Consider the following 25,661-nt stretch of genomic DNA (forward strand, 5'->3'; position numbering starts at 1 on the left):
TAAGAGGTTGTCGGCGGTGTGCCTCTTACTGAAACCGGTGATACACAGCGTAGCCTGCCTTGGAACGAGCTGGCGTTTCTGAGATGCTGCTACTGGTGACGCTGCTGCTGTTGCTGCGTAAGGTGATACATCTACCCAGTGGCCTGTCACAGTCATATAGTCCTTAGTCTGCCCTGTTCCACTTGTCCACATGTCCGTGGTTAAGTGGACATTGGGTACAACGGCATTTTTTAGGACACTGAGGACACTTTTTCTGACGTTTCTGTACAGTCTCGGTATCGCCTGCCTAGTGAAGTGGAATCTAGACGGGATTTGGAACCGGGGACACACTACCTCCATCAATTGTCTAAATCCCACTGCACTAATGGCGGATACCGGACGCACGTCTAACACCAACATAGCAGTCAAGGCCTCAGTTATATGTTTTGCTTCAGGATGACTGCTGTCGTACTTCATCTTCCTCGCTAAGGACTGTTGGAGGGTCAATTGTTTAGTAAAAGTAGTGGTGTTCCTACTTCCTCTCTGGGATGATGAACGACTCCCAGCAGCAGCAACAGCAGCAGCGGCAGCAGGAGGCGTAGCAATGCAGGATCCTCTGGAGGAATCCCGGATAGGAGAGTCAGTCATGCCAGTGACATGGCCTGCAGGACTACTTCCGATCCTGACTAAGGAGGAAATTGACGAGGAGGGAGTTGACGGTGTGGTTTGCAGGCGCTTGGATACAACAGGACAACGGGATTTAGGTGTCCCTGGACTGCTTACGGTCTTAGCCAAAGTTTCTGAACTTGACAGTAACTTTTTATGAACGCGCTGCAGGTGGCGTATAAGGGAGGATGTTCCTAGGTGGTTAACGTTTTTTTTTTTGCAAGAGTGCTTATATTTTAAGTGCTTAATTTAAAGTGTAAACTAGAATTTTTAAATTGAAGCCGGAGTTATTCAGGAGTTATTACTAACTATACTTCTACCTGGGAAAGACTGATGTGGTTTTTCATTTCTTATCATCCACAGGTAATCTAACTACTGCTCCCAGCATATCTTCCTGCTTGGTGTTTCTTTTACACAGCCTTTAAAATTGCTAGGTAATCTAACTATAGAGAATTTCATATAGTTTTAAAATCTGTACCAAGGCAGGAATTTACTCTGTATCTGTGTTTGTGGGTTGTCCTCTCACCATTTGTTTATTTGCTTGCTGACCCTTTACTGTTTGGGTTGGGGTAGAATCAGTGTGGACACCTGGTTTCAGCCATACTTATTACTGACATTTTGGGCTGCTAAGCCAGGGCTGCATTTGCAAGAGTGCTTATATTTTAAGTGCTTAATTTAAAGTGTAAACTAGAATTTTTAAATTGAAGCCGGAGTTATTCAGGAGTTAAACAGGAGGAGAACAGAAGGAGAAACTAACAAAGCAACTATTCCTGCTATTAAGGACTGTTTTTTAAAAACCACCACACTTCCACCATGCCTATGGATTGTGCCTGTACCTGGATTCCCAATGCTGCTCACATCCACCCTGACCTCCTCATGCAATCTGCTTATCCACCCCAACTATGCCAGACCAAACGACGCAGCAAATTGACCCCTCTAATGGACCTTGGTTGTGGCCCTAAATCTTGAGGCTTGGTGAAATTTGGATCAACTCATTGTCCTTTCCTCTTAAGTTTAAACTAACCTTTACATAAATGTTATAATACTGTCACCTTTGTATCCAGCCCATCTGTGTCACCCCTGTCTGTCTGCCCCCTCCCCTTAGAATGTAAGCTCTCACGAGCAGGGCCCTCTTCCCTCATGTGCTTCTCCTTCACTTGATTATACTTTAATATACAACAGTACCCCACCCTTGGTTGCTGACACCATGCTGCTTATCTAAGTGTTATGCAGCAATGTATTAATCATGTATCTGTCCTGCATTGTTTGTACTGTTAATAACTGTTTTCTTGTGTGCTCATTTGTTTATGTACATTGTAAGGTGCTGCGGAACCCTTGTGGCGCCATATAAATAAAGGATAATAATAATACCCCTACTTATTTCACCTTTACATATGGCAAGACAGTTGTTGTCCGGATTTGGATAGAAATATTGCCAGACCAAAGAGGTGGAATGTTTGGTCTTCTGCCCAGGCATGACCGTGATGGGCTTTTTCATCCCACGGACAACAACTATCTCCCCCGGAGCCTGATTTAAACAAACCACATCACCATCAGAATCCTCCTCGCCAACTTCCTCCTCAGCGCCAGCTACACCAGTATCCTCATTCTGTTGTACTTCAACAGTGACATCTTCAATTTGCATATCAGCAAGTGGACTGTGGGTGCTCCTTTCAGCACTTGCAGGGGGCGTGCAAATGGTGGAAAGAGCCACCTCTTCCCATCCAGTGCTGGGAAGGTCAGGCATCGCAACCACCACCACACTTGGACTCTCCTTGGGGATTTGTGATATCTTCTTAGAACGCACAGTTCTTCGCTGTGCTTTTGCCAGCTTAAATCTTGATTTTTTCAGTGGGAGGAGGGCTTCCATTGTCATGTGAAGCTGAACCACTAGTCATGAACATAGGGAAAGACCTTAGCCATTCCTTGCCACTCCGTGTTGTAAATGGCATATTGGCAAGTTTACGTTTCTCTTCAGATGATTTAAATGGTTTTTTCAAGGTCATTTTCCTGAACTTTGCCATTTGGGATTGTATGTGCCCTCTACTATGACATTGGGCATCGGCCTTGGCAGACGACGTTGATGGCATGTTATCGTCTATGTCATGACTAGTGGCAGCAGCTTCAGCACTAGGAGGAAATGGTTCTTGATCTTTCTCTATTTTATTTTTATCGGAGAAAGTTTGGTCCTCCATTTATGTTATATCGATTTGATATATACGTGCGGCTAAGGCGCACACAAACACAGAAAATATTTTTTTATTTTTGCTGGAGAGTAGTGCACTTTGTGGGTTACACCACCCTTTAAGAAATGAGCCAGCCGGCTCTTTACTTATGGGACACAGGCGCACGCTTGGCGCTGCTCCTTTGTTGATGCACGTGTGGCTACTGCGCACACAATTCACAAACACAGAAAATTTTTTTTTATTTGGTTTGGAGTCTACTTTGGGGGTTACAGCACCCTTTAACGGTCAAGCCAGCCGGCCCTTTACTTATGACACAGGCGCACGCTTGGCACAACTTTGTTGATGCACGTGCGGCTACTGCGCACACAATTCACAAATAGAAAATATTTTTTTATTTGGTTCGGACTGGAGTGTACTTTGGGGGTTACAGCACCCTTTAACGGTCAAGCCAGCCGGCCCTTTACTTATGACACAGGCGCACGCTTGGCACAACTTTGTTGATGCACGTGCGGCTACTGCGCACACAATTCACAAACACAGAAAATATTTTTTTATTTGGTTTGGACTGGAGTGTACTTTGGGGGTTACAGCACCCTTTAACGGTCAAGCCAGTCGGCCCTTTACTTATGACACAGGCGCACGCTTGGCACTACTTTGTTGATGCACGTGCAGCTACTGCGCACACAATTCACAAATAGAAAATATTTTTTTATTTGGTTCGGACTGGAGTGTACTTTGGGGGTTACAGCACCCTTTAACGGTCAAGCCAGCCGGCCCTTTACTTATGACACAGGCGCACGCTTGGCACAACTTTGTTGATGCACGTGCGGCTACTGCGCACACAATTCACAAACACAGAAAATATTTTTTTATTTGGTTTGGACTGGAGTGTACTTTGGGGGTTACAGCACCCTTTAACGGTCAAGCCAGTCGGCCCTTTACTTATGACACAGGCGCACGCTTGGCACTACTTTGTTGATGCACGTGCAGCTACTGCGCACACAATTCACAAACACAGAAAATATTTTTTTTATTTGGTTCGGACTGGAGTGTACTTTGGGGGTTGCAGCACCCTTTAACGGTCAAGCCAGCCGGCCCTTTACTTATGACACAGGCGCACGCTTGGCACTACTTTGTTGATGCACGTGCGGCTACTGCGCACACAATTCACAAACACAGAAAAAAATGTTTTATTTGGTTTGGAGTGTACTTTGGGGGTTACAGCACCCTTTACCGGTCAAGCCAGCCGGCCCTTTACTTATGACACAGACGCACGCTTGGCACTACTTTGTTGATGCACGTGCGGCTACTGCGCACACAAATCACAAACACAGAAAATATATTTTTTTTTAGCACTTGGGGGGAGCACCCCTGACGGACAGAGCACCCCCTGGACAACACTACAGCACCCCTTTAGGACTGGGACACTGCACAGGACTTTGGAGTGGACACAGCCCCTATGGACAACTGACTGCACAACACAGTCCAGCTAGCCCCTATGGACTTTGAAGTAGTGGACACAGCCCCTATTAACAACAGCAGCACAGCACAACACAGCCAGCCCCTATGGACTTTGAAGTAGTGGACAACAGCAGCACAGCACAACACTACTCTGCACTACACTACACAGCCCAGCCAGCCCTAACTCCCACCCTCCCTCTTCACTGTCCACAGCCGAGTGAGAAAATGGCGCCGACGCGGGTACCTTATATAGGATCCAAAACCCGCGAGACCCGGAAGGCGGGATGATGACGTTTTGCCTCGATTTCAGATCTGAGTCAGGCGGGAAAAGTCGAGCCTGACTCGGATCGGCCTCGGATCGGGGGGGCTCGGATTTCAGAAATCCGAACCCGCTCACCCCTAGAAAACAGAGAGGTCTGTGAACTTATCATAGAGATTTGTCTGTTTCTTCACAATATTAGTAACAAGACTTTCCAGCTTGTTTATTTGTTAATTTTTATAAAAACTGACTTTTCCTCCCTAATTTCTGCCTACATCTATGGATCATCACTAAATTTATTTACTAAAACAAGATACATTTTCAATGGCACACCTTAGAAAATGTTCTCATATAGCTCAGTTTTTGGGACTATGCCTTATCCCTCTGCATACTTTGATATCTAATTATTCTGCAGTTATTTGTGTTTGTATTATTTTTTACTGTGTGTATATGCTCTTAGCAGTCTATGCATTTTGATCGTAAATACAAAAAGTATTTGCACATAATCATGGTTTATTAGTATGTTGGTATTTGAATATACGCACAGAAATCGGTTTTTAGTTTCAGCTGTATTGCAGCGACTAGAGCCTGGTTAAAATCCAGATTATTTTATAATCTTTCCTGAGTGTCAGTGAATCTGCTTCAACTACTGTACTAGCAGTCCTTATAAATGTCAAATATCAACTTTGATCACAGGTACCACTTGGTGTTCTGCAACAAATATCAGGATATGGAGAAGCTTGTTAACTCTTAATGACATGCTTAAAATGCATAATACAGTTGACGTCACAAGAAATTACAGAAAATCTTAGATCCCAGCTAGGTTTAAATAACTTTCACTCCGGCTGGAGACCCTCAATGTTTCCAGTGTGCACAGCTCATTGTTTATGACAATAAACAAGATGTCAAATTTTTTTTTATTATAACATTTACAGTAAATAAAAGAAAAGTTTGATTTGTAAAGGATTGTAGTTGAAATCTTCAGTATACTTAGCTGTTTTATTTAGACATAATATTTAATTCTATTAACATTTAATTTTGTGGCAGCACATTCTCTAGTAACATTCCAACACAGAGCAGTAAAGTCAGTAGGCAGTGTTGCATTCATTTACTGGACTCCAGAAGTGTGACATGTTTTACAATACCACTTTTAAATTGCACTAAATACCTAGTATCAGAGCCATAACTAGACCTTTTGGTGCCTTGTGCCAGAAAGAACATTGGCGCCCCCCTCATTTTTCAGAGGGACATAGTGCACCCAAAAAAGGGGAATAGCCTCATGGGGAAAGGCCAGGGAAGAGATAGGGGAGGCCAGGAGATGCTGGGGATGAAATAAGAGGAAGCTACAAGCGAGAATGATAATAAACAGACATTTGACAGGCCCAAACAGCGCCCCCTGACCTGTGGTGCCCTGTGCGATGGCACCGGCCGCACTACCCTAGCTACGGCCCTGCCCAGTACTATGGTAAACTACTAACATTTTGGCCTCTGGACAAAACCCTTGTCGCTCTACTTAACGATTTTCTCTAAAATTGAATAAAATTTTGTCATCTCAAACAATGGGTAAATACTATACTATTCTTACTCATGTAATCACAGAGAATAGTTTATTTTTCTCCAAGACAATATGCTGTAAAAATTATTTTAAAGAGGCTCCTTTAAGCAAATGTATATGCTGCACAGTAAATATTATGTAATACTTTGCTGTTTGTAACACTAGAGATGCATGTCTGGCTGTCTTTCTTGTAAGATGTGACAGAAAAAGCAGACACTTATTTTGATTGGCACACTTTCACAATATGAACAGGTGCTTTCAGAAAACGAGTTCTGCTTCTATAATTCCATCCTACACACACATTCGCTAAGAGCCAAGGTTACTCTATTAACCACGTTTTGTTTGTTTTCTGAATTAAGGACTTTTTTTTAGGCAGGGTGTGTCTCTACGTCTTCATGGCACAGAACCCCCCAAGGTCTGTTTAAGATGACTCATGGCATACTGAAATAGCACAAAAAATGTTCCAACAAGTTCCACATGATATTTGGTAATGTTCACACAAGGAGATTGTCATATAACTTGGGGTGGGGGTGGGATGGGAATTCATTTAAAGTTTAAATGGTGCAGGATTACCCTAGCACCTAGTAATGTGCCCTGGCTGAAATTTTGCATGGTTTAGATCAGAGCTTGACAAATTTGTCTAAAATCTAGGAGCCATCTTAAAAGTTTAGGAGCCAGACCATCGTCCATTACCAAAATATATGAAAGCTTGTATAGATCACCACACATGCCCTTTCAGTGCCCCTCAACTTCCCCACATACAATCAAATCACCACACATGCCTCTTTAATGGTCATCAAATTCTGCAACATGCCCATACCAGCCCCTGTAATAGTGCCTCCAGTAGTAAGCCCCTTGTAATAGTGCCCCCAGTGGTAAGCCCCTTGTAATAGTGCACCCAGTAGTAAGCCCCTTGTAATAGTGCACCCAGGAGTAAACCCCCTGTAATAGTGCCCCCAGTAGTGAGCCCCCTGTAATAGTTCCCTTGTAAAAGTGCCCTCAGTGGTGAGCCCCCATAATAGTGCCCCCAGTAGTAAGTCCCCTGTAATAGTGCCCCCAGTAGTAAGCCCCCTGTAACAGTGCCGCGCAAACACACAAAATAACCCAAAACAGAATACTTGCCTTAAGCCCCGATCCTGCGTCCGCCGCTCTTCGGAACTATGGGAGAGACATTAGGACATCTCTCCCATAGTGCCCATGGGGGGAGCCGGACGCCGGAGCTCAGAAGTGAGCTCCGGGTGTCCTCTGCTCCTCGTTACTATTGGAGAGACGTCAAACATATATCCATTTTATTTTGTATTTCTCAGATTTCTCCTGATTCCTAAATAAAATATATATTTATTATAACAACTTCATGGTGAAAAAGAAATAAAACATGGACTAATATGGGGCCTAGTCTGGTCTTGTACCTTTCAATTATATTCTTCCACCCAAATATCTCCTAGTCACTGCAGAGTAAAACATTTATAATAAAACAAAACTCAAATACACATAATCAATGTAGAGCAGATCAATTTACACAGCAAACCCCAAGCTATAAGTACCTGCAGAAAAAACAAAGACATCTACCTAACATACAAACAAAATCTGTCAATTCTATACCTCACTACTGAGTGTGAATGGGAGTGGACTGGTTTTCTTTTAGCCCGAGTCTGGCTACTGCCCCAAACTCCTCTATTGTAATTGCCAGCTGAATGTTTGTTTTTTTTGTTATGGGTCACTTATATGTCCATTTTCATTGAGAAAGATATATTGTGATGTAGACAAAATAAGGGAGCCGACACATATATTTACTTATATACTATATGCACCTATAAATCTGCAGGAATGATCGTTCTTTAAAAGAAACCATGCAGGGGCGTTTCAAGTGTGTGCAGTCTCCATCCGGCTCCCCCTCTTCTCTCTCTGGTGGCCGGCAGCGCACTGAGCGCTGCAGCGGCCATTTTCCAGGCATTTTTTTTTTACAGCACTGACACCGGTGCTGACGTGGGACTCTGGAGTAGTAAGTTTAATATGAGCGCAGGGTGTGCAGTGTGGGCCCCACTGGACCCTGCACTCATTATAAATACGCTCCTGAAGCCATGCCTGACATGGAAAATGCCTACAAGACTTTCCATGCTGCTATGCAGCTACTGAACAATGTTACTGTATGCTTTATAAACCAAATCTGGATGTTCAATTTGAACATACTGACATATCGAACGATTTGTACAGATGTGTCCTAACTTGTCTTTGCTGCAGTCGCACCAACCAGTCCCTCTTGGCACGCCTGGTCCCGTGAGACCCTGTTAGCGTCAGGTGTCTTTTTTGTATTTTTTTTGTGTTTAAGCCGCAATGCGATGCATCTAGTATAGACCAGGAGACTGTGTTGATTCATTTGATATGTGACACTTGTATATCTGTGTGCGACTGAGTCTCTCAATCAGCATGCAAAGTGCTAGAATGCAGCAGACACAGCTTTTTACCACCCAAGTTCCGTTTACAGTTTCAGTCGCACACGGATATACAAGTGTCACATATGAATCAGGACAGTATCCTGGTGCTTCCTAATCACATCACATTGCAACTTAGACGCCTTTTTGGCAAAAAAAGAAGCCAGACACTAGCAGAATTGCACAGGACCTGACGCTCACTCACACCGGGATATCGCACTGCATGGCGTTTTGAGGCTGGATGAGCAAGGACACATCTGTATGCCCTATAGTGCCCATCCCCTGTGTTTATAAATACTTTTTTATATATATGTATTCTTTAATGTTTAGAAAATAGTAATGTCTGATTACATTACTCACATTTGGAAAGCTATATTGGTCAATAAAGCTAAAATACAAATCAGCTAATATAGAAGAGCTACAAGTAACATAGTATTCTGTTACTGTGATCTATGGGTCTGATTCAGCAAGGATTACAATTGCAAACCTGCATGCAGGCAGCTTAGCAATTTCGATCCTTGTAATAATGCAAATGCAGCAAGAGGTGTATGACACCCCCTGCTGCATGTGATCCCAGCACTGCGATGAAGGTTGCAGGCTGGGATCCCCATCGCAACCATCGGTGGTCGCAATGGGGGCCAGCGCCGGCCGGCCAGCTGAATAAGCCTCAAGCTGATTGGCTTGCAAGTCCAGCAGATTGTGTACGTCCACGCAGTTCCTGGGCTGGCCACTCCCGGAAAGCCCCATTTCCAGGAACGCCGGCCACCTCCGGACCGCCCCTTAAATGCCTCTGCCTGTCCTGATTCATATGTGACACTTGTATATCCGTGTGCAACTGAAACTGTAAACGGAACTTGGGTGGTAAAAAGCTGTGTCTGCTGCATTCTAGCACTTTGCATGCTGATTGAGAGACTCAGTCGCACACAGATATACAAGTGTCGCATATCAAATGAATCAACACAGTAAATACCTTTGCCTGTCAATCAGGCAGAGGTATTCAAGGGCTTGCGTGCGTCTTAGCAGGACCCATTCTGCACACTCACAGAATGGGTCCTGCGCACGCGGAGATTCACGATATTCGGGAATCAGTGTTCAGTAGTGCACTTGCATGCACTGCTGATTTAGGCCCCATGGATACTGGAGTTGTGAGGAGAGAAGCCTATTAAGAAAAACTTTTTAAATTATGGAATAGAATTTCTGCTGGCACTTCCAATCCACAGACAATGGATTTTTTTTGTCAAGATTTCTTCTACTAATGCAGCCAAGCAAAGAGTTAACAGGACTTTCTATTCCTGACACCGCTAACTTGAACACCTGAATTTTATGGATAAAAGCTCCTTCAGTCAGCCACAGGACACCGCACCCCTCTAAGGAAACTGCCAGATATCATTGAGGCAGAGAAACACGACGAGGCAGTGGACCTGTGTCTGCTCATATACAGAGGTACCTGTTACTGCACTCAACTCTCTAATCAGTCCCACCTTGTGACTGCAGCACTTACTGGAGGGAATCTGCTATCAGTTTCGCCCACCCGACACTACTGATCACCAGGTAATCTGTGACTCCCTGCAGGGGCGTAGAGAGCGCCGCGGGGCCCCGGTGAAGAGAGGGCATTGCCTAATCGTGGGAGGCGTGGCCACACCCCCTTGAAAAAAAATAAATAAAACATACTTTTGCAGCGCCGCTACGCGCCGGGGAGGGGACGCTGTGAGCCCCTCAGCCCGGCGCAAAGCCAGGGGGGGCACGATCAGTGTGATCGCTCCCCCCCTCAGGTATAGGAGATTGCTGTGGCTACTGCTTAGCAGCCACGAGCAATCTCACACTGCAGCTCAGCACACGCTGTGTGCTGGGCTGCTGCGATGGAGGGAGGAAGGGAGGGGGGGCAGCACTGGACCTGGGCCCCCGCCGGACCCCTCTGGAAGCCCAGGCAAATTTGTACCCGCTCCCCTCCCCTCTCGGCACCCGACTACATGCCCGCCACACGCTCATAGCAGAAGAAACAAAGAAACAATACAGGCTCCAACACACTCTCTCGTCTGGCCAGAGAAGGGGAGCCATCACAATACATGGAGCATAAAGATTATTCCTGGCGGCTTAAATTAGTGCATGCAAACGGACCGCAAACCTACTATTAAAAACCAAGACAAACATCCAGATCTATAGCCCAATTGGAAGTTCTAATAGTGGAGAGACTCATTATTTTCTTCTGAGTGAAGTCTGACTTGCCTCAAACGTTATGGGGTAAATTTACTAAGAATCGAGTTTGGTCGAGTTTTTTTTTTTTTTAAACACTCTTTACTTCACCGAAGCTCGGATGAGTTTTCCATTTTTCAACTCGCTAATGTACTAAGACGTGAGTTTAGCTGAAAGTGAGTATTCCGATGGTAAAGCCAATCAGCAGCCGTTAACTGTAGAGCGGCTGCTTATTGGCTTCCGGCTCCTGACACACTGACCAGCCCATGTGGGAACTGTCAGGAGCCGGAGCCAATAAGCAGCCGCTAACTGTAGATCCGCTGCTGATTGCCTGACGGCTCCTGACATTTCTCACTGAACAGTCGGGAGCCTGTTAGCGGTGTATGTGGTCACACACATACACCGCTAATGGTAAGTATATGGATCGCGTACTCTGTTTTTTTTGCAAAGACCCCCCTGGATTCTACGGAGACCAGCGCAAGGATGGAGGTGAGTATACAATATTTTTTGCAGGTCCATGCACACGGATTTCTCCTTGGAGAAGAGGACAGACCGGCCGGTACAGGTAAGTATGTGTGACTGATGTGTGTGTATTAAACTTTTACTGTATACGGTGTGTGTACTGTCTTTATTTAACTATTTATTTTACAGTGAGGGTACGGGTGCCGGCCGCCTGCTGGTACTTGTAGTTCCACAAGTGCAAAAGGGCAGGCATGCTGGCACCTGTAGTTCCACTGAAATATAATAGTTTACTTTGATTTGACACTTTATTACCCCCGTACCCACAGCCCAGGGGTGCGGATAAGAGCCCTGGGCTTCAAACCAAGCCTGTGGTTTCGGGAGAGGGCGACCCCTTCTTGTGGGGATCCCCACCTCCCCTGAGGTCCCCGGATTGGCCTGACCGGCTTGGAGTGAGAATGCTTTGGCCCTGGAGACCCGATAATAGGGTCTCCTGGCTGTGCCATTACACTCCAGTCGGTTTGGGTCCGGTGCTGGTTATAAATATAGGGGGACCCCTACGTATTTTTTTGTAACCCTATATTTAAAACCAGGACTGGCCCTGCAGCCTGGTGCTGGTTCCTAAATTACGGTGGAACCCTACTCGTTTTGTTTGCTGTCATTTTTGGAAGCAGGACTGACTGACAAGTCCTGGGCTGGTTATGCCTTTTTTTTTTTTGGGGGGGGGGGAACCCTCCATCATTTAAAAAAAAAATAAAAACACTTTATATTAGGTATTCAGGCAGAAGCATACACATATCACACTGATCTGTGTATGTTTCTGGCAAACTCGCAGCTCAGGAGGTGGTCTATTTGAAACTTCAATTTATCAGTGACTTTGCTACAATCTCACTCGAGATTGTAATCTCGATTTTTAGTAAATTTGCGAGTTGCATCTTTTTCATGTAAAGTACTTCCTAGTTTGGATTAGAGAACTAATTTCCAAACTCACTCGAGTTTGTCTTAGTAAATTTGCGACATGAAAAACATGCCTAAACTCACGTGAGATTGCAATCTCACCCAAACTCGATTCTTAGTAAATTTACCCCTAAGTTTCTCCCGACAAGCTGAGAGATTGCAAAGGCTAATTTGTACACGACCATGAAACAGAGTTTAAATGTTCCCGAGACGCCTGTGTTTGCCTAGCCACCTCCCGTTACTTCCCTCAAATGCAGACTGTCACTCACTTTGCAAATTAATCCCGTGTGAGCGTAATCACAAACCAATCGCAAACAAAGCACAGTACGGCTTTCACGCATGCACATTGGCTAATAATCACTTGATCTGCATAAATATAGGCATTGCGCAAATCTCTGAATCAGGCCCAAAGATTCTTAGCATGTCATGTGATGGCGGACAGGAGAGGGGAGAAGAAAAAAGATGTCACAGTGCAAACAGAGCTCAGATGGATATTCTAAAGCACAGGTTCTCAAACTCGGTCCTCAGGACCCCAAACAGTGCATGTTTTCCAGGTCTCCTTACAGAATCACAAGTGAAATAATTAGCTCCACCTGTGTCAGTGGGTAATGACTACACCTGTGCACCTGCTGGGTGACCTGGAAAACGTGAACCGTGTGGGTCCTGAGGACCGAGTTTGAGAACCTCTGTTCTAAAGCCTCTCTGACCACAATATGTGTCATGTGATTGTGGGTCCATGGTAGTCCAAAACACTGCGCAGAATTATGAGTGACTAACAGCAGCACAAAGAAAAAAGGGGAAATTTTTAAATATCAACATCCTAACAGTGATTTATCTTCTTTTTTTTTTTTTTTTTAAAGAAATCAAGTTATTTTATGGGATTACTACTCTCAAATTCATATATAATTTAAACAATTTTTTTTTTATTTATTGAAGCATGACAAATATACAAAATAAAATTTGAAGTAAGCATATTCATTTGTGGGTACAGGAAATTACATATTAGTAGCCATTAGTCAGTATACATAGGTTAACAGCATATTTCACAATGGTGTAATTTCAAATAAACATGAACTTGCTGAGATAAATGTCATAATTGAACATTTTATATGAAATCTAAACATGCACTACAAAAGACATGGTAAACCTGTGGCACTCCAGCTGTTGTGAAACTACAAGTCCCAGCATACCTTCCACCGATCTGTTGCTAAAGCACGCTGTCACAACAGCTGGAGAGCCACAGGTTGGACAGACCTGCACTACAAGTTTTTGTAGACCTAGTCACTGACAGTTTAAACATAAAAGTGAAAACAAGCATAAGCACTTATTTCTTTAACCAAATCAATGTAATCAACAATAAGCATTATTTACAATTACAAATAAAAGGTTTTACCATTTGCAGTCTGATTGATGGCGTTCTACTTATTGTTTGTCCAACTGGGCTAAAACCACCTGTTAAAAGAAAAGACAATAAGCATTTGTGTTTCTCCTGTTTCATCTAGTTACAGTGGGCCTGATTCAGAGGTGGACACAATGTCGATGTTTTCGCAGTCGAGCGGTGGTTTGTGCATGCCGTCGCATTACCGTCGGCGGTGGCAGCGAGGATTTGGATGCAGTGTGATTGACAGTCAGGGAGCGTTTGAGGGAGGTAACAGGGGAGTGGTGGCTCTAAGGCAGGTGTTTAGCAACTGTTTTGGGGGGGGGGGGGGTGTCTCAGCCTGATTCCATACACAGTATAAATGGCTCTGGTTGCATGAACACAGGGTTGCTAAGATGGTCGATTATCAAACGATGTGTGTCCGATGGTTGTATCCCTTTACACAAGCGGCAGTCTTGAGAACATGTCAGTGGGTGTCTCAATAAAAAGCTAGGCGGCTGTGACATTTGCATGGGATTGCAGCCGAGATGCCATTTGCATCCATTTCTGTATCAGGTCCAGTACTTCATTGTGACCAAAGCAGATTCACTAGAACCCTCATGTATGAGTACAGGGAGCAACTTATCTCACCAGCTAAAGCTGCATACACACGTAAAGATTTTCTGTCCAACCATCCAACTAGTTGATTGGTTGGAATGAAAATCTGGTAACGTATGGGAGCAAATGACAATCAGCAATTTGCTCCCAAACACCGGAAAATGGACAAAAACTGTTGTTTGAACAAATTGTTTAGATCAAACATTTAACAAACTTGTCTGACGACCATTTTCATCTGTTTTCTTGCATTCAGGAGCAAATTGCTGATTGTCAGTTACTCCCATACGTTACCAGATTTTCATTCCAACCAATCAACTAGTTGGATGGTTGGACAGAAAATCTTTATGTGTGTATGCAGCTTTAGACTGATCACTGATTATTTGTCAAACAGGATTGTGAATTTTATGCCAATTTGAGGCACACTGATCTGCACTTTGACTAATAAAGTATCCTCTTTTAGCAGAAAGTAACTATACGTAACTGTGTATGTAGGGATGCTCCTGGCCATAATGCTGACTACATCAATCAGTGTTGCTTCCTGTCTCACTCTGTCCTCTAAAGGGAATATATTTTTAATAACTTTTTTATTTTTATTTAAAGTTTCTTCTGATCTAAGTGACCAAGCTATAAAGGTTTCTGTGCTGGCATACCTTCCTTTTCACATCCCCTGTTCTACATTGTTGATAAGTTAATTTGTCAATCATGCAATCCTTTTCATTCATTAGCAGACTTTGTTTAGGAAGCTGGTGATGTAATATTGGGCATTATTCTTTGTCAAAGCTTGTGTGGAATGAGGTAGCAATGTAGAGACTGCGGAGTCAGACACAGAGGGCCGGAGTCAGAGGTGGACACTATGCCAATGTTTGTGCAGTTGGCTGATGTTTTTTGTATGGTGCATGCGTCTGGGTAACACTGCGCATGTGTCGCAATGGTTTATAGACAGCGGCCATAGTAAGTATTTGGACGCAGAGTGATCGACAGTCAGTATGCATTTATGGGAGGTAACGAGGGTGGCTAGTAAAACGTGGGCATGTCACAAGCGTTCTGGGGGCGTGTCGCAGCCAGCGACTGCGTCTTTGTACGCAGCCATAGGGTTGGTCAGAAGTTCGGTGGTGCGATCAGAGCTGGATTAAGCTTTAATCACATCTGCAGCGTAGAGAAGAACTGCACTACCAGCTGTAGAAGAGACAAGGGAGGTGGAGTCTGAGCAGGGGGCAGGGCTACACTGGACTGTCAGCAGCATAGGAGAGAGGAGGGGAGGAGACCTGACTATAAAGCAGAGAGACTCAGGGAAGGGCAACTGTCTGTCTGTATGTGTGCAACTGTATACATGTCTGTGAAAAAAATATGCATGTGTATAGGTGTGCATCTCTATGACAGTATGTGTATATATGTATGATTGTGTGTGACAGTATGTATGTGTACAAGGGTGTGATTTTATGTATGTGTAGGAGTGTGTGTATGTATGCATGAATGTGACTATATGTATAGATGTGTGGGACTGCATATATGTAGCGTTACCGCTAGGCTGTTTTAGCGGGGCACGGTGTCCTACTCTCCATCTGGAGGGCAAAAAGCACCCTGCCCTCACAGCCTGCGGGTGCCGTCTTCACCTGCGGGTCGCAGTGTCTAGCGGGTGGGGAAATGTGCAGTGACCCAGTCACCGCCGGTGAATAGACGCATCTATTCTCCCTGTCAGCAGCGCTTTGGGGCTGCTCGGCGTATACGTCAGTGGGGGGCACGCCCCCAAGAGTGCCGAAAATGGTGACGCATCTTATAGAAACGCCCCTTTTGAATGGCCACGCCCCCTTTTAAAGGTGCGCGCACGGAAGTGCCTTCTCTAGTTCCGTCGCCCTGCCTGCCGCCGGAGATAGAGTGAACACTATATATGTATGTGCATGACTATGTATGTATGCATACTCTCCAACTATTCCCATATTGGGGAGACAGCCCAGCTTTTCGGTACTGTCCCCCCGCTTGAGCAGCAGTGTCTTACGGGGAGGAAAGATAGGGAGGAAACACTCAACACTCTCACCTACTGTGCTCTCAAGGCAGGGTGTAGCCCAGCAGCTACACTAGAACCCAATCCCCGTGTGCCAAGGTTTAGGGCCCTGTCCCTCAGTCTTAACTGCCTCAGGCCCCTCAAAGCTTTAATCCAGCTCTGAGTGCAATCGAGGGGTGGTCGCAGGTGGTGGATAAGTGATGCAGCCGGTGAGCGTCTCTGTACTTATGGTTTCTCCCTGAGAGACTAGTATTTTTACAATGAATATATGTGCAAACTACTATTTCAAAAGAGGTTACAAAGTGACAGTATGAGTCATATTATGAACATAACCACACAAATAAATGTACTCAACTATGGCTTTGAAATGCTTGACATCATTTGTGTTCAACGTAAGCAGTAACCAAATATTTAATGTAGCATGGGAATATATTAAAAGGTTAGGGGCTATTATTTCAATACTACACTACAAACATTAATAGCTTTATGTTTATACAGGTAAATGTATTCTATCATAATTAATAGCATATGTGAAATATACTTTTATACCACATACTTAATCACTGGACATAAAGTAGTAGTTACAACAGTCTGGACATTACAGCCAATACCAGGTTCATGCACTTTTCTACATCTTCTATGGGACCTTTCTGCCACATATTTGTTTTTTATGCCTTTGGATTTTTGTTTTGTGAGATGTTTTTATCTGTATGATTACATTTTATTTATTCCTGTGGATGGAGGTATTGGATACATTTTTCTTACGTATATAAACCTGGTTTTAAGAGGATACCTGGATCTCGTCTACAACAGTAAACGATACCTTTATCGATAGCCGTATATCGATTGTGAGTAAGGGTATGCCCAAATTACTTTCATCTTTAAGTGTGTTGGAGAGGCATAGAAAGGGGTTACCATTCTGACTATAAAGAAACCTTGATGGGTGCATATTTTTTATCTATCCTGTGAGTAATGGTACGAAAAGGCCATCATACATTTTCACATTTATGGGTGAATTGCTGGTTCCTGCATTAAAGATACCACTATATGTTTGAGCTTGCTACATTATTTGTAAGTAAGGTATGTCAGTACTATCATCTTACCTACGTTCTGTATGCCGTGTAGTGTTATATCACACACAGAACCAGACGCACTACAGCATTGTGTTTTTTCTCTCCTCTCCTTTTATTACATGAACTGAGAAAACATACAAAAGGAGGGAAACAGAACAGAGGGATCATATCTACCATCGACATATAATTGTTATATAAGGACTATAGGTGCATACACACGTAATGATTTTTTCAACGATTTGTCGTTATCGTTCAAAAAAATCGTTCAGTTTCTGAGTTATAACTAGGGATGTGCAGGCTCGGATAGGTTCGAGTTTGCACGTGGAGTTCGGATTTTTCCCTCCAAAAAAACGGAACTCAGAACGAGGCAAAACGTCATCTTACATGGACGAACATCATCATTCCTGGACAAAAGACCAGGAATGATGATGTTCGTCCATGTAAGATGACGTTTTGCCTCGTTCTGAGTTCCGTTTTTTTGGAGGGAAAAATCCGAACTCCACGTGCAAACTCGAACCTATCCGAGCCTGCACATCCCTAGTTATAACGATGACCGATAATCGTTCAAGTTTGCTCCCGTTTGTAGTTCATCGTCCATTTCAGACTGTCCAACATAACGATTTTCATTAAGAGAAGGAAAATTTTTCATTCATCGTTGTAAAAATCGTGCACTTTCTCAAGGGAAAATCTGACAGAAAATCATTGGTTACAAAATCGTTACGTGTGTATGCACCTTTAGTATCGACTTCCTTATTTACATTTGTCGTATTAATGTGATGTCACGACCTGGCTCTGGAGGTTTTTAGTCCGAAGACTGGGAACCGAAGGGACTAGGCAGGGAGGCAGCAGTTGACGAGGAGGGAGTAATTTAGATCTCCTCCTCGGCTAATCCACGGGTGTTGGCGAGACCTGACCAGGGGCGTGGAGTCTAACTGGTAGGTGTTTTTCACCAGTGACCCCCTCCAAATGGGATGTGGTCTCTTCACTGCGCCCAAAAAGCAGGTCGCGGTCCCCTCGTCAGGGGTGGTCGGTTTGAAAAGAATGATTGCACTGGAGAATACACTTGGAATTATACACTGGAAGTATCACGTAGAGGATATACTGGAGAATGTCACGTAAAAGATACAATAAAGAATAACTCAGAGGATACTCTGGGTAAACACTTAAGTGTCACTGGTGATCTAGACGCAAGATAAGTATTGAAGGAGAATACTTGAAATCAGTACACAAATGATGTACTGAGGGCCTGATTCAGAGCCGCTCGTAAGCGGGCGCTCGTTCGCTCCGAGCGATGATCGCACATCTGCACATGCGTATGGGTCATAATGCGCATGCGCCAACCAGTCATTGCGGTCGGAAATTCTGTGCTCGCAAAACAGCGAGGGGCTGCTAATTTGAGTGACAGAATGAGGCGTTTGTGGGTGGTAACAGGGGAAGGTGCTTGAAAACGGGGAGTGGAGATCCGAACGCAGGCGTGCCAAATGGTCAAAACGGGCGTTTAATGGGAGTTCATAATTAACAAAGCAGCGTCATCGACCACGTCACTTGGTTGTCTTTTAGCCTGAACTGCTCGCATGATTGCGGGAAGTAAAACCTACCACAAGCACTGCGAGCAGTTCAGACGCCTTTCGATGTACTCGATTAATCTAATAAATAGCAGAGATGACATATGATGCGAACAGCCAGGGGGCGTCTTTACAAAATAGCGAGCGCATGTTTCGTTCGCTCGCTCAGACATAGAGGCATCAACAGACCGCAAAGAGCGAGTGCTCAATTTAAATAGCCGGCCCCTTTTTCTGAACGACCATTCGCAAATAGCGTCCGGCTCTGAATCAGGCCCTGAGTACACACACTGGTGATCCAGACGCAGGTGAGGCACTGTATGTGTGTGTGTATATATATATATATATATATATATATATATAAAATAAAAATTAAACAATTTAGTGTTGATATGTTAAGTGTCGATATTTTACCTAAATAAGGCTTCAGAATGATGGTCGACCATGTCGGCCTATTGACTGTCTACATTCAGCATCAGTCAACCTTGTGCAGATGCTTATTTTATTAATTTTTTAAATGGTTTCACTGTTTTGTTTCTGCTTCTGGAACTACTGTAGTTACAAGGGATAGAAATTAGCCCAGTACAGGATGTACCCCTGGGTGTGGTTTACTAAGCTGAAATTCACCAAGTCAACATTCATCATGTGAACACTGCTGAAATGTCAACATGATAGAATGTTGACAAACCGTCCCTGGTGTCTTACCTGGTCCCGACTACAGTGGCATCCTCCAGACAACTTCCAGGTCCTGGCGGCCACATGTGGAACAGTTCCAGCAGACACGCTATACCTAAACCTAATCCCCACCCCTAACCGTAAAGCTGGGTGCACACTACATGATATGTCGTCCGATCTGGAAGATCAGGCGACATATCGTCCACACCGGGCAGTGTGTACTTGCTATGTCGCTGACGATGTGCGCTCTCCCGCGCGTCGTCAGCTGTGGCTCGCGTCATCGGCAAGTGTGTATGCACTTGCAGATGCCGACACCCCTGCCGGGACCCGCCGCCTATGATATCGTGCTTGATACACATCGCATAATGTGTACCCAGCATTACACTCCCGTCCCGCTGCCTAACCATAAACAATCTGAGCATGTCGGAATTTCACATGTTGACATTTCAGATGTACTGTATAGCACATAGCAGCAGAGGGTGTAACTCTGGAGCATTGGGCACTGCAGAACACTCAGTATCAGGAGCTGGAAGCCTGGAGCTCAAGGCATGTAGTTAAGGTGATTTTCAGAGCACAACAGGCACACTGGAGTAGTGATGGTTTGGACTGGATAACTGAGCACAAGGATCTACACTGCAGTGTTATTTGGAACACTGGATAATGGCCATGACGGGTCACACAGAGCAGAAATACTGAAAGGACACTGGAACCGAGCATAGAAGATGAAAAGAAGAGATATGGTAAGAATTTACCCTTGTTATCTCTTTTTCTACCAGGTCCATAGGGTGACCTTGGGGTATAGGTGATGCAGAGGCATCCGGGCACCCTACGCAGTAAAATTATCTCCCAGGATGCAACGGGTCTCCCCCTTTACCCCGCCCCCAGGGCCAGAGGCTCCTCAGTTACGAAGCAAGCCGAAGGTCGGAGGAGGATAAAAGAGAAAGAAGAAAGTCTGGAACACTCAAGAATCACATTCTAACACAGGAGACGGAAAACTGGTGACCAGAGCGAAGCCAAATTGAAGCACAGGTGCGTCAGGGCGGGTGCCCTGTGGAACCTATAGACCTCGTAGAAAAAGAGATAACAAGGGTAAGTTCTTACCATAGCTCTACTTTTCTACTTCAGGATCCATAGAAGGTCCATAGGGTGACCTTGGGAATGTCCCAAAGCAGTACCTTCAAGGGCAGGGACGCTCCTGCGCAGAAAGGAGAATCCGTCGCCCGAAGGAAGCATCCTGAGTGGCAAAGGTATCAGCGTATTACCTCAAAAAGGTCTGGATAGAAGACCATGTGGCCGTCTTACAAAGCTGAACAGCCGAGGCACCATGATGAGCTTCCCACGAAGGACCCACAGACCGAGTAGAATGGGCAGTAACAGAGGGTGGCACAGAAAGGCCCTCATGAGTGTAAGCCTCAGAGATAGTCATACGAAGACATCTAGCCAAAGTTTGTTTATTGCCCGGGTATCCCCTCTTGTGAAAACCATAAAGTACAAATAAGGAGTCTGACTTCCGAAGGGAACTAGTACGGTCCACATAAATCCGGGGGGCACATACCACATCCAATGAGGCCTCACCTGCCGAGAGGTCTGGAGATTTAAAGGCCGGCACAATAATTTCCTCATTAATGTGGAAACTAGAGACCACCTTTGGAAGGAAACCAGGACGAGTCCGAAGCACCGCCCTGTCCTGATGAAAAACGAGAACTTGGGAACTACAAGAGAGAGCCCCCAAATCGGACACCCTTCTGGCCGAAGCAATGGCCAGAAGAAAAACAGTCTTGGCAGTAAGCCATTTGAGGTCCACTGAGCCCAGTGGTTCAAAAGGAGGGCCCTAAGGACAACAGCCAAATACCAAGGCGCTACAGGAGGGACAAAGGGAGGCTGGATATGAAGGACCCCTTGAAAGAAGGTGCGAATATCAGGAAGAGGAGCACCACACTGAAAGGGCCGAGATATGGACCTTCAGTGAAGCAAGGCGGAGACCCAGGTCCAAACCCGCCTGCAGGAAAGCCAAAACTCTGGAAATTCTAAACACCTTCTAAACAGAAGCAGGTTTACGTGCTCTGAGCATGGTGTTAACCACAGAGTCGGAAAAACCCTTGGACCTTAGGAGGGATGTCTCAAGAGCAATGCCGTCAAAGACAGATGACCCAGATCCAGGTAGAGGCAAGGACCTCGGATGGAGAGACTCTGAAGATTTGAGTACCAGGGGCATCGGGGCCATGCTGAAGCCACCAGCAGGACCATGCCTCCCTCTTGCTTGAACTTTCGAAAAATGCGAGGAAGAAGGGAGAACGGAGGAAACAGGTACAGAAACTGGTAGATCCACTTGACTGACAGAGCGTCCACCAAGAGAGCCCTGGCTTCTCTTGTCCTGGACCCGTACTGTGGCAGCTTGTGATTTAGTAGAGAGGCCATGAGGTCCACGTCTGGAAGGTCCCACTTGTCCACTAGGTGCTGAAACACTTCTTGGCAAAGAGACCATTCCCCGGGATGCACGTCGTGATGGCTGAGGAAGTCCACTACCAATCCAGCACTCCTTGAATGAACGCTGCCGATATGGCTGGTAGATGGCCTTCCACCCATGTCAGAATTCGTGACACCTCTGTCATTGCCGCCTGACTTCGGGTTCCTCCTTGACGGTTTAGGTAAGCCACCGCCGTGGCGTTGTCTGACTGCACTTGCACGGGCTTTCCGTGAAGCAACAACCTGGCTTGTTGCAGGGTCCTGAAAACTGCCCGAAGTTCCAATATGTTGACTGGTAGCGCAGATTCCTCTGCGGTCCACCTTCCCTGAAAGGAGTGTGGACCTGTCACTGCCCCCCAACCCCGAAGACTGGCATCCGTTGTCAGAAGGACCCAGTCCGAGATCCAAAAGGGATGCTCCCTGGTGAGGTGGACCGTCTGTAGCCACCAAGCCAAAGACAGGCGCACCTCCAGAGTGAGCACCATCGTTTGAAAAACTTTGCTGTTATGACTCCAACAAAGCTCCCAGATGAAGCATCCTTTAGATGGAATCAGTGAGGACTTCTTCCAATTGATCAACCACCTGTGTACCTGGAGCACAGATATCATTAGCTGTAGGTGGTGGTTAAGCACCAATGGGGACCCTGCTAGTAGTAAGAGGTAGTCCAAGTATGGTAACAGGCGGATCCCCTGCAGACGCAGATGGGCTGCCATTACTGCCATGACTTTTGTAAACACCCGAGGTGCAGCTGAAAGGCCAAACAGCAGAGCCCAAAACTGGAAATGTTGTTGTCACACAGCAAACCTGAGAAAACGTTGGTGAGTTGAAGCAATTGGAATATGCAGGTATGCATCCTAAATATCCAGAGATACCCCCAGGTTCCATAGCCAGTATAATTGAGCGCAGGGTTTCCATCCTGAACCTGGGTACCCTGAGGAATTTGTTCAGGGACTTGAGATTGAGGATAGGACGGTAAGAACTGTTTAGTTTCTGGACTAGAAAAAGGTTGGAATAACAACCTGTGCCCCTTTGGGACATCGGTACCAGTACAATGACCCCTGCCTGCAGCATGGATTGTACCACCCTCTTGAATAGCCAAGGCCTAGTCCGTTCTTTTTGGAAGTCCTGTGCAATAGAACTGATGGGGAGGCCTTCTGCAGAAGGAGAGGGCATACCCCAGAGAGGCCACTTCCATCACCCAGGAATCCGTGGTAGTCTGACACTAGCACTAGGCAAACTGAAGAAGTCGGCCTCCCACCCTAGGGTCCCCCAGGAGAAGGCTCATCCCATCAAGTGGAGGGCTTGTCATCAGGCTTGGCAGCCGGACATCTGGTAATCCAAGGCTGCTTCTCAGGCCTGGCAGATTTCTTGGCAGTGGATGGCCTGGGAAAGGACTGAGTTCTAGCCTTATCTGGAGCCTGATAGGTCCGAAAGGACGGAGTCCGAGCCCCCGAAGAGGCTGGAGCAAAAGGCAGACAAGCCGACTTAGTTGCTGCTAAGGTAATCACAATCTTTTCCAAATCAGGGTCAAACAAGACTTTACCGTCATAAGGCAAACACTCCAACCACTTCTTGGATTCCGCATCAGCCCTCCAAGAAAGGAGCCACAGAGAGCAGCGAGCCGCAATGCCTGCCGAGGAAATCCTGGCATTTAGTAAGCTAACATCCAACGCTGCCTCATTTATGTAGGTAGCAGAATCTCGGAGGTTTCCCACAAGATTCAGCTGTTCTCTGGTAGCATTTGGGGCTAAGGATGTTTCCAGGCTGTTAGCCCAACATTTCATAGCCCGAGCCACCCACAGATGCTGGTCTGCACGCAGCCCCCGAAAGGGAGTAAACAGATTTAAGGCAGACCTCTACCTTCCTATCTGTAGAATCCTTCAGGGACAACATGGCAGGCATAGGTAGCGTCGCACTTTTTACCAAGTGCGTGACATGGGAATCCACCACCGGTGGAGTCTCCCACTTGGAAAAATAATTCTCAGCAAAAGGATAAGCTGAGGCTAGACGCTTCTGCGGCTGATAACGCTTCCCTGGCGTTTTCTATGCTACTTCCAAGTGATTCACCAGTTGGTCAGACAACGGGAATATAGCCTCAGTCACCTTTTCTTCCATGAAATATGCATGCCTAGATTTAGGCGCAGGAGGCTCATCCTCCTCAATGATCAGGGCTGCCCTCACAGCCTGCATCAGACCTGGAATATATATTTTTGACTTGCCCTCTGCCTCCTGAGGAGGGGGCTCAGAGGCAGACTCATCCGTGAGCAGTCTATCAGATGACACATCATCTTCATCCCACACAGTAGATTGCGATGACAGCAAGACCCTTTTAGCCGGTCTGCTGATGGGTGCGTCACTCTGCCATACCTCAGTTGCATTTTGTAACTTAGCGGGAAATGCAGTAACCCACTGGGGAGGCAACACCTGCATGGGTGTAGATGGTTGCAGCAGGTTCTGCGCTGGCAAAAGGTGCTGCTGTTGAAACCAAAACTGTGGAAACACAGGAGGTCCTGCCAAACACCCCGCAATGGCCGTTAGTGCTTTTGCAAAGCACTACCATGGCGGCTCCTGCTGAGCGGCAGAAGACGTAGAGGGATCTGGAGGGGTATAACACCGCAAACATAACTCCTCAGAGGCTATGTCCCCCGCTCCTAACACAGCTGTACAATTTTTACAGAAAAGTTTAGTAGGATCCAAATTAGGCATATCACTCTCACTGCCAGACATAGTGAAGGGGATACCACTCTTTAAGTCACAGACTGCGACTTTGGCTGCACCCGCACAACACCAGTGCTATGGCTCAGAATAGCAGAATAAGTACAAGGATGGCCAAATGGATGACAGTACAGAAAAAAACTCATACAGACAGCGCTAGTATACAGTCACAGACAATGCAGAATAATAACAATACCTGAACTTAATGGCACTTACTGGTCAACTACACAGACTTGGCATCTAGTAGCGCTACATACACTGACCACCAACAGGAGGAGAGGTATGTAGGGGGACCCGGACTCCGCACTGCCCGCCGAGATATGCGACAACCAGCCAGAAGAGATGGCCGCCGGAAAAACTCAGGGGGGGTGGAGCCGGAAGAAGGAAGCTGTCACAGCCCAGCCAGACAACAGTGGAAAGGCGCACTGTACAGCGGGGAGGAGACGGCTGTAAAACAGGGAAGGCTGCCTCCACTGGCCAGCGATTAACCCCTAGGATACTGGAGCGTTCCCGCAAAACTCCAGCCCACTGTCCCAGGCGGCTTTGTGGAAGCGCAGGAATCAGTGCCTGGCTCCACACGCTGTCAACCCCAGGGAGTCCCAAGCCCTGGAGGTAAAAGACTGCAATTTGGCGCACACCAACACGGTGCGTGTCACTTACCTACTGCCCCGTAGCGTCCGGCCGCAGTCTAGGGATCCTCCGGGGTCCCTGCTAGCCAAGACCCCAGAGGCCCGTCAAGATCCCCGAATCAGTACAGTACAGTACAGCGCCAGCGGGGTGAACACGCAGCAGTGCGAACTTCCACTGGACTGTCCGCACTAGAAGAAAAGTATTCTTCTAATCTTCATACTTCAGGGGCTGTTTGTAACAGCCCCACTACGTGCTCAGTGACCCGACTCCAGCCGGGCACCCAATGAAACTGAGGAGCCTCTGGCCCGGGGGTGGGGTGAGACCCATTGCATCCTGGGAGAGAATTTTACTGCGTAAGGTGCCCGGAAGAATCTGCATGACCTATACCCCAAGGTCACACTGTGGACCTTCTATAG

The 25,661-nt window shown here is 46.0% G+C and overlaps 1 protein-coding gene across 6 annotated transcripts in view; it reads right to left on the reverse strand.

Annotated features, from left to right (window-relative positions):
- The window catches only part of AHI1 (Abelson helper integration site 1), a 404,344-nt gene that overhangs the window by 110,171 nt on the left and 268,512 nt on the right, over positions 1–25,661 (reverse strand). For all 6 annotated transcript variants that reach the window (XM_088452390.1, XM_088452372.1, XM_088452409.1 and 3 more), the window contains one exon: positions 13,541–13,599. In XM_088452390.1, coding sequence (XP_088308516.1) covers positions 13,541–13,599 — 59 coding nt within the window. The remainder of the gene's footprint in view (positions 1–13,540; positions 13,600–25,661) is intronic.

This window comes from Taudactylus pleione, unplaced genomic scaffold (assembly GCF_031769625.1).
Source record: "Taudactylus pleione unplaced genomic scaffold, aTauple2 ptg000006l, whole genome shotgun sequence".
Lineage (NCBI taxonomy): Eukaryota > Metazoa > Chordata > Amphibia > Anura > Myobatrachidae > Taudactylus > Taudactylus pleione.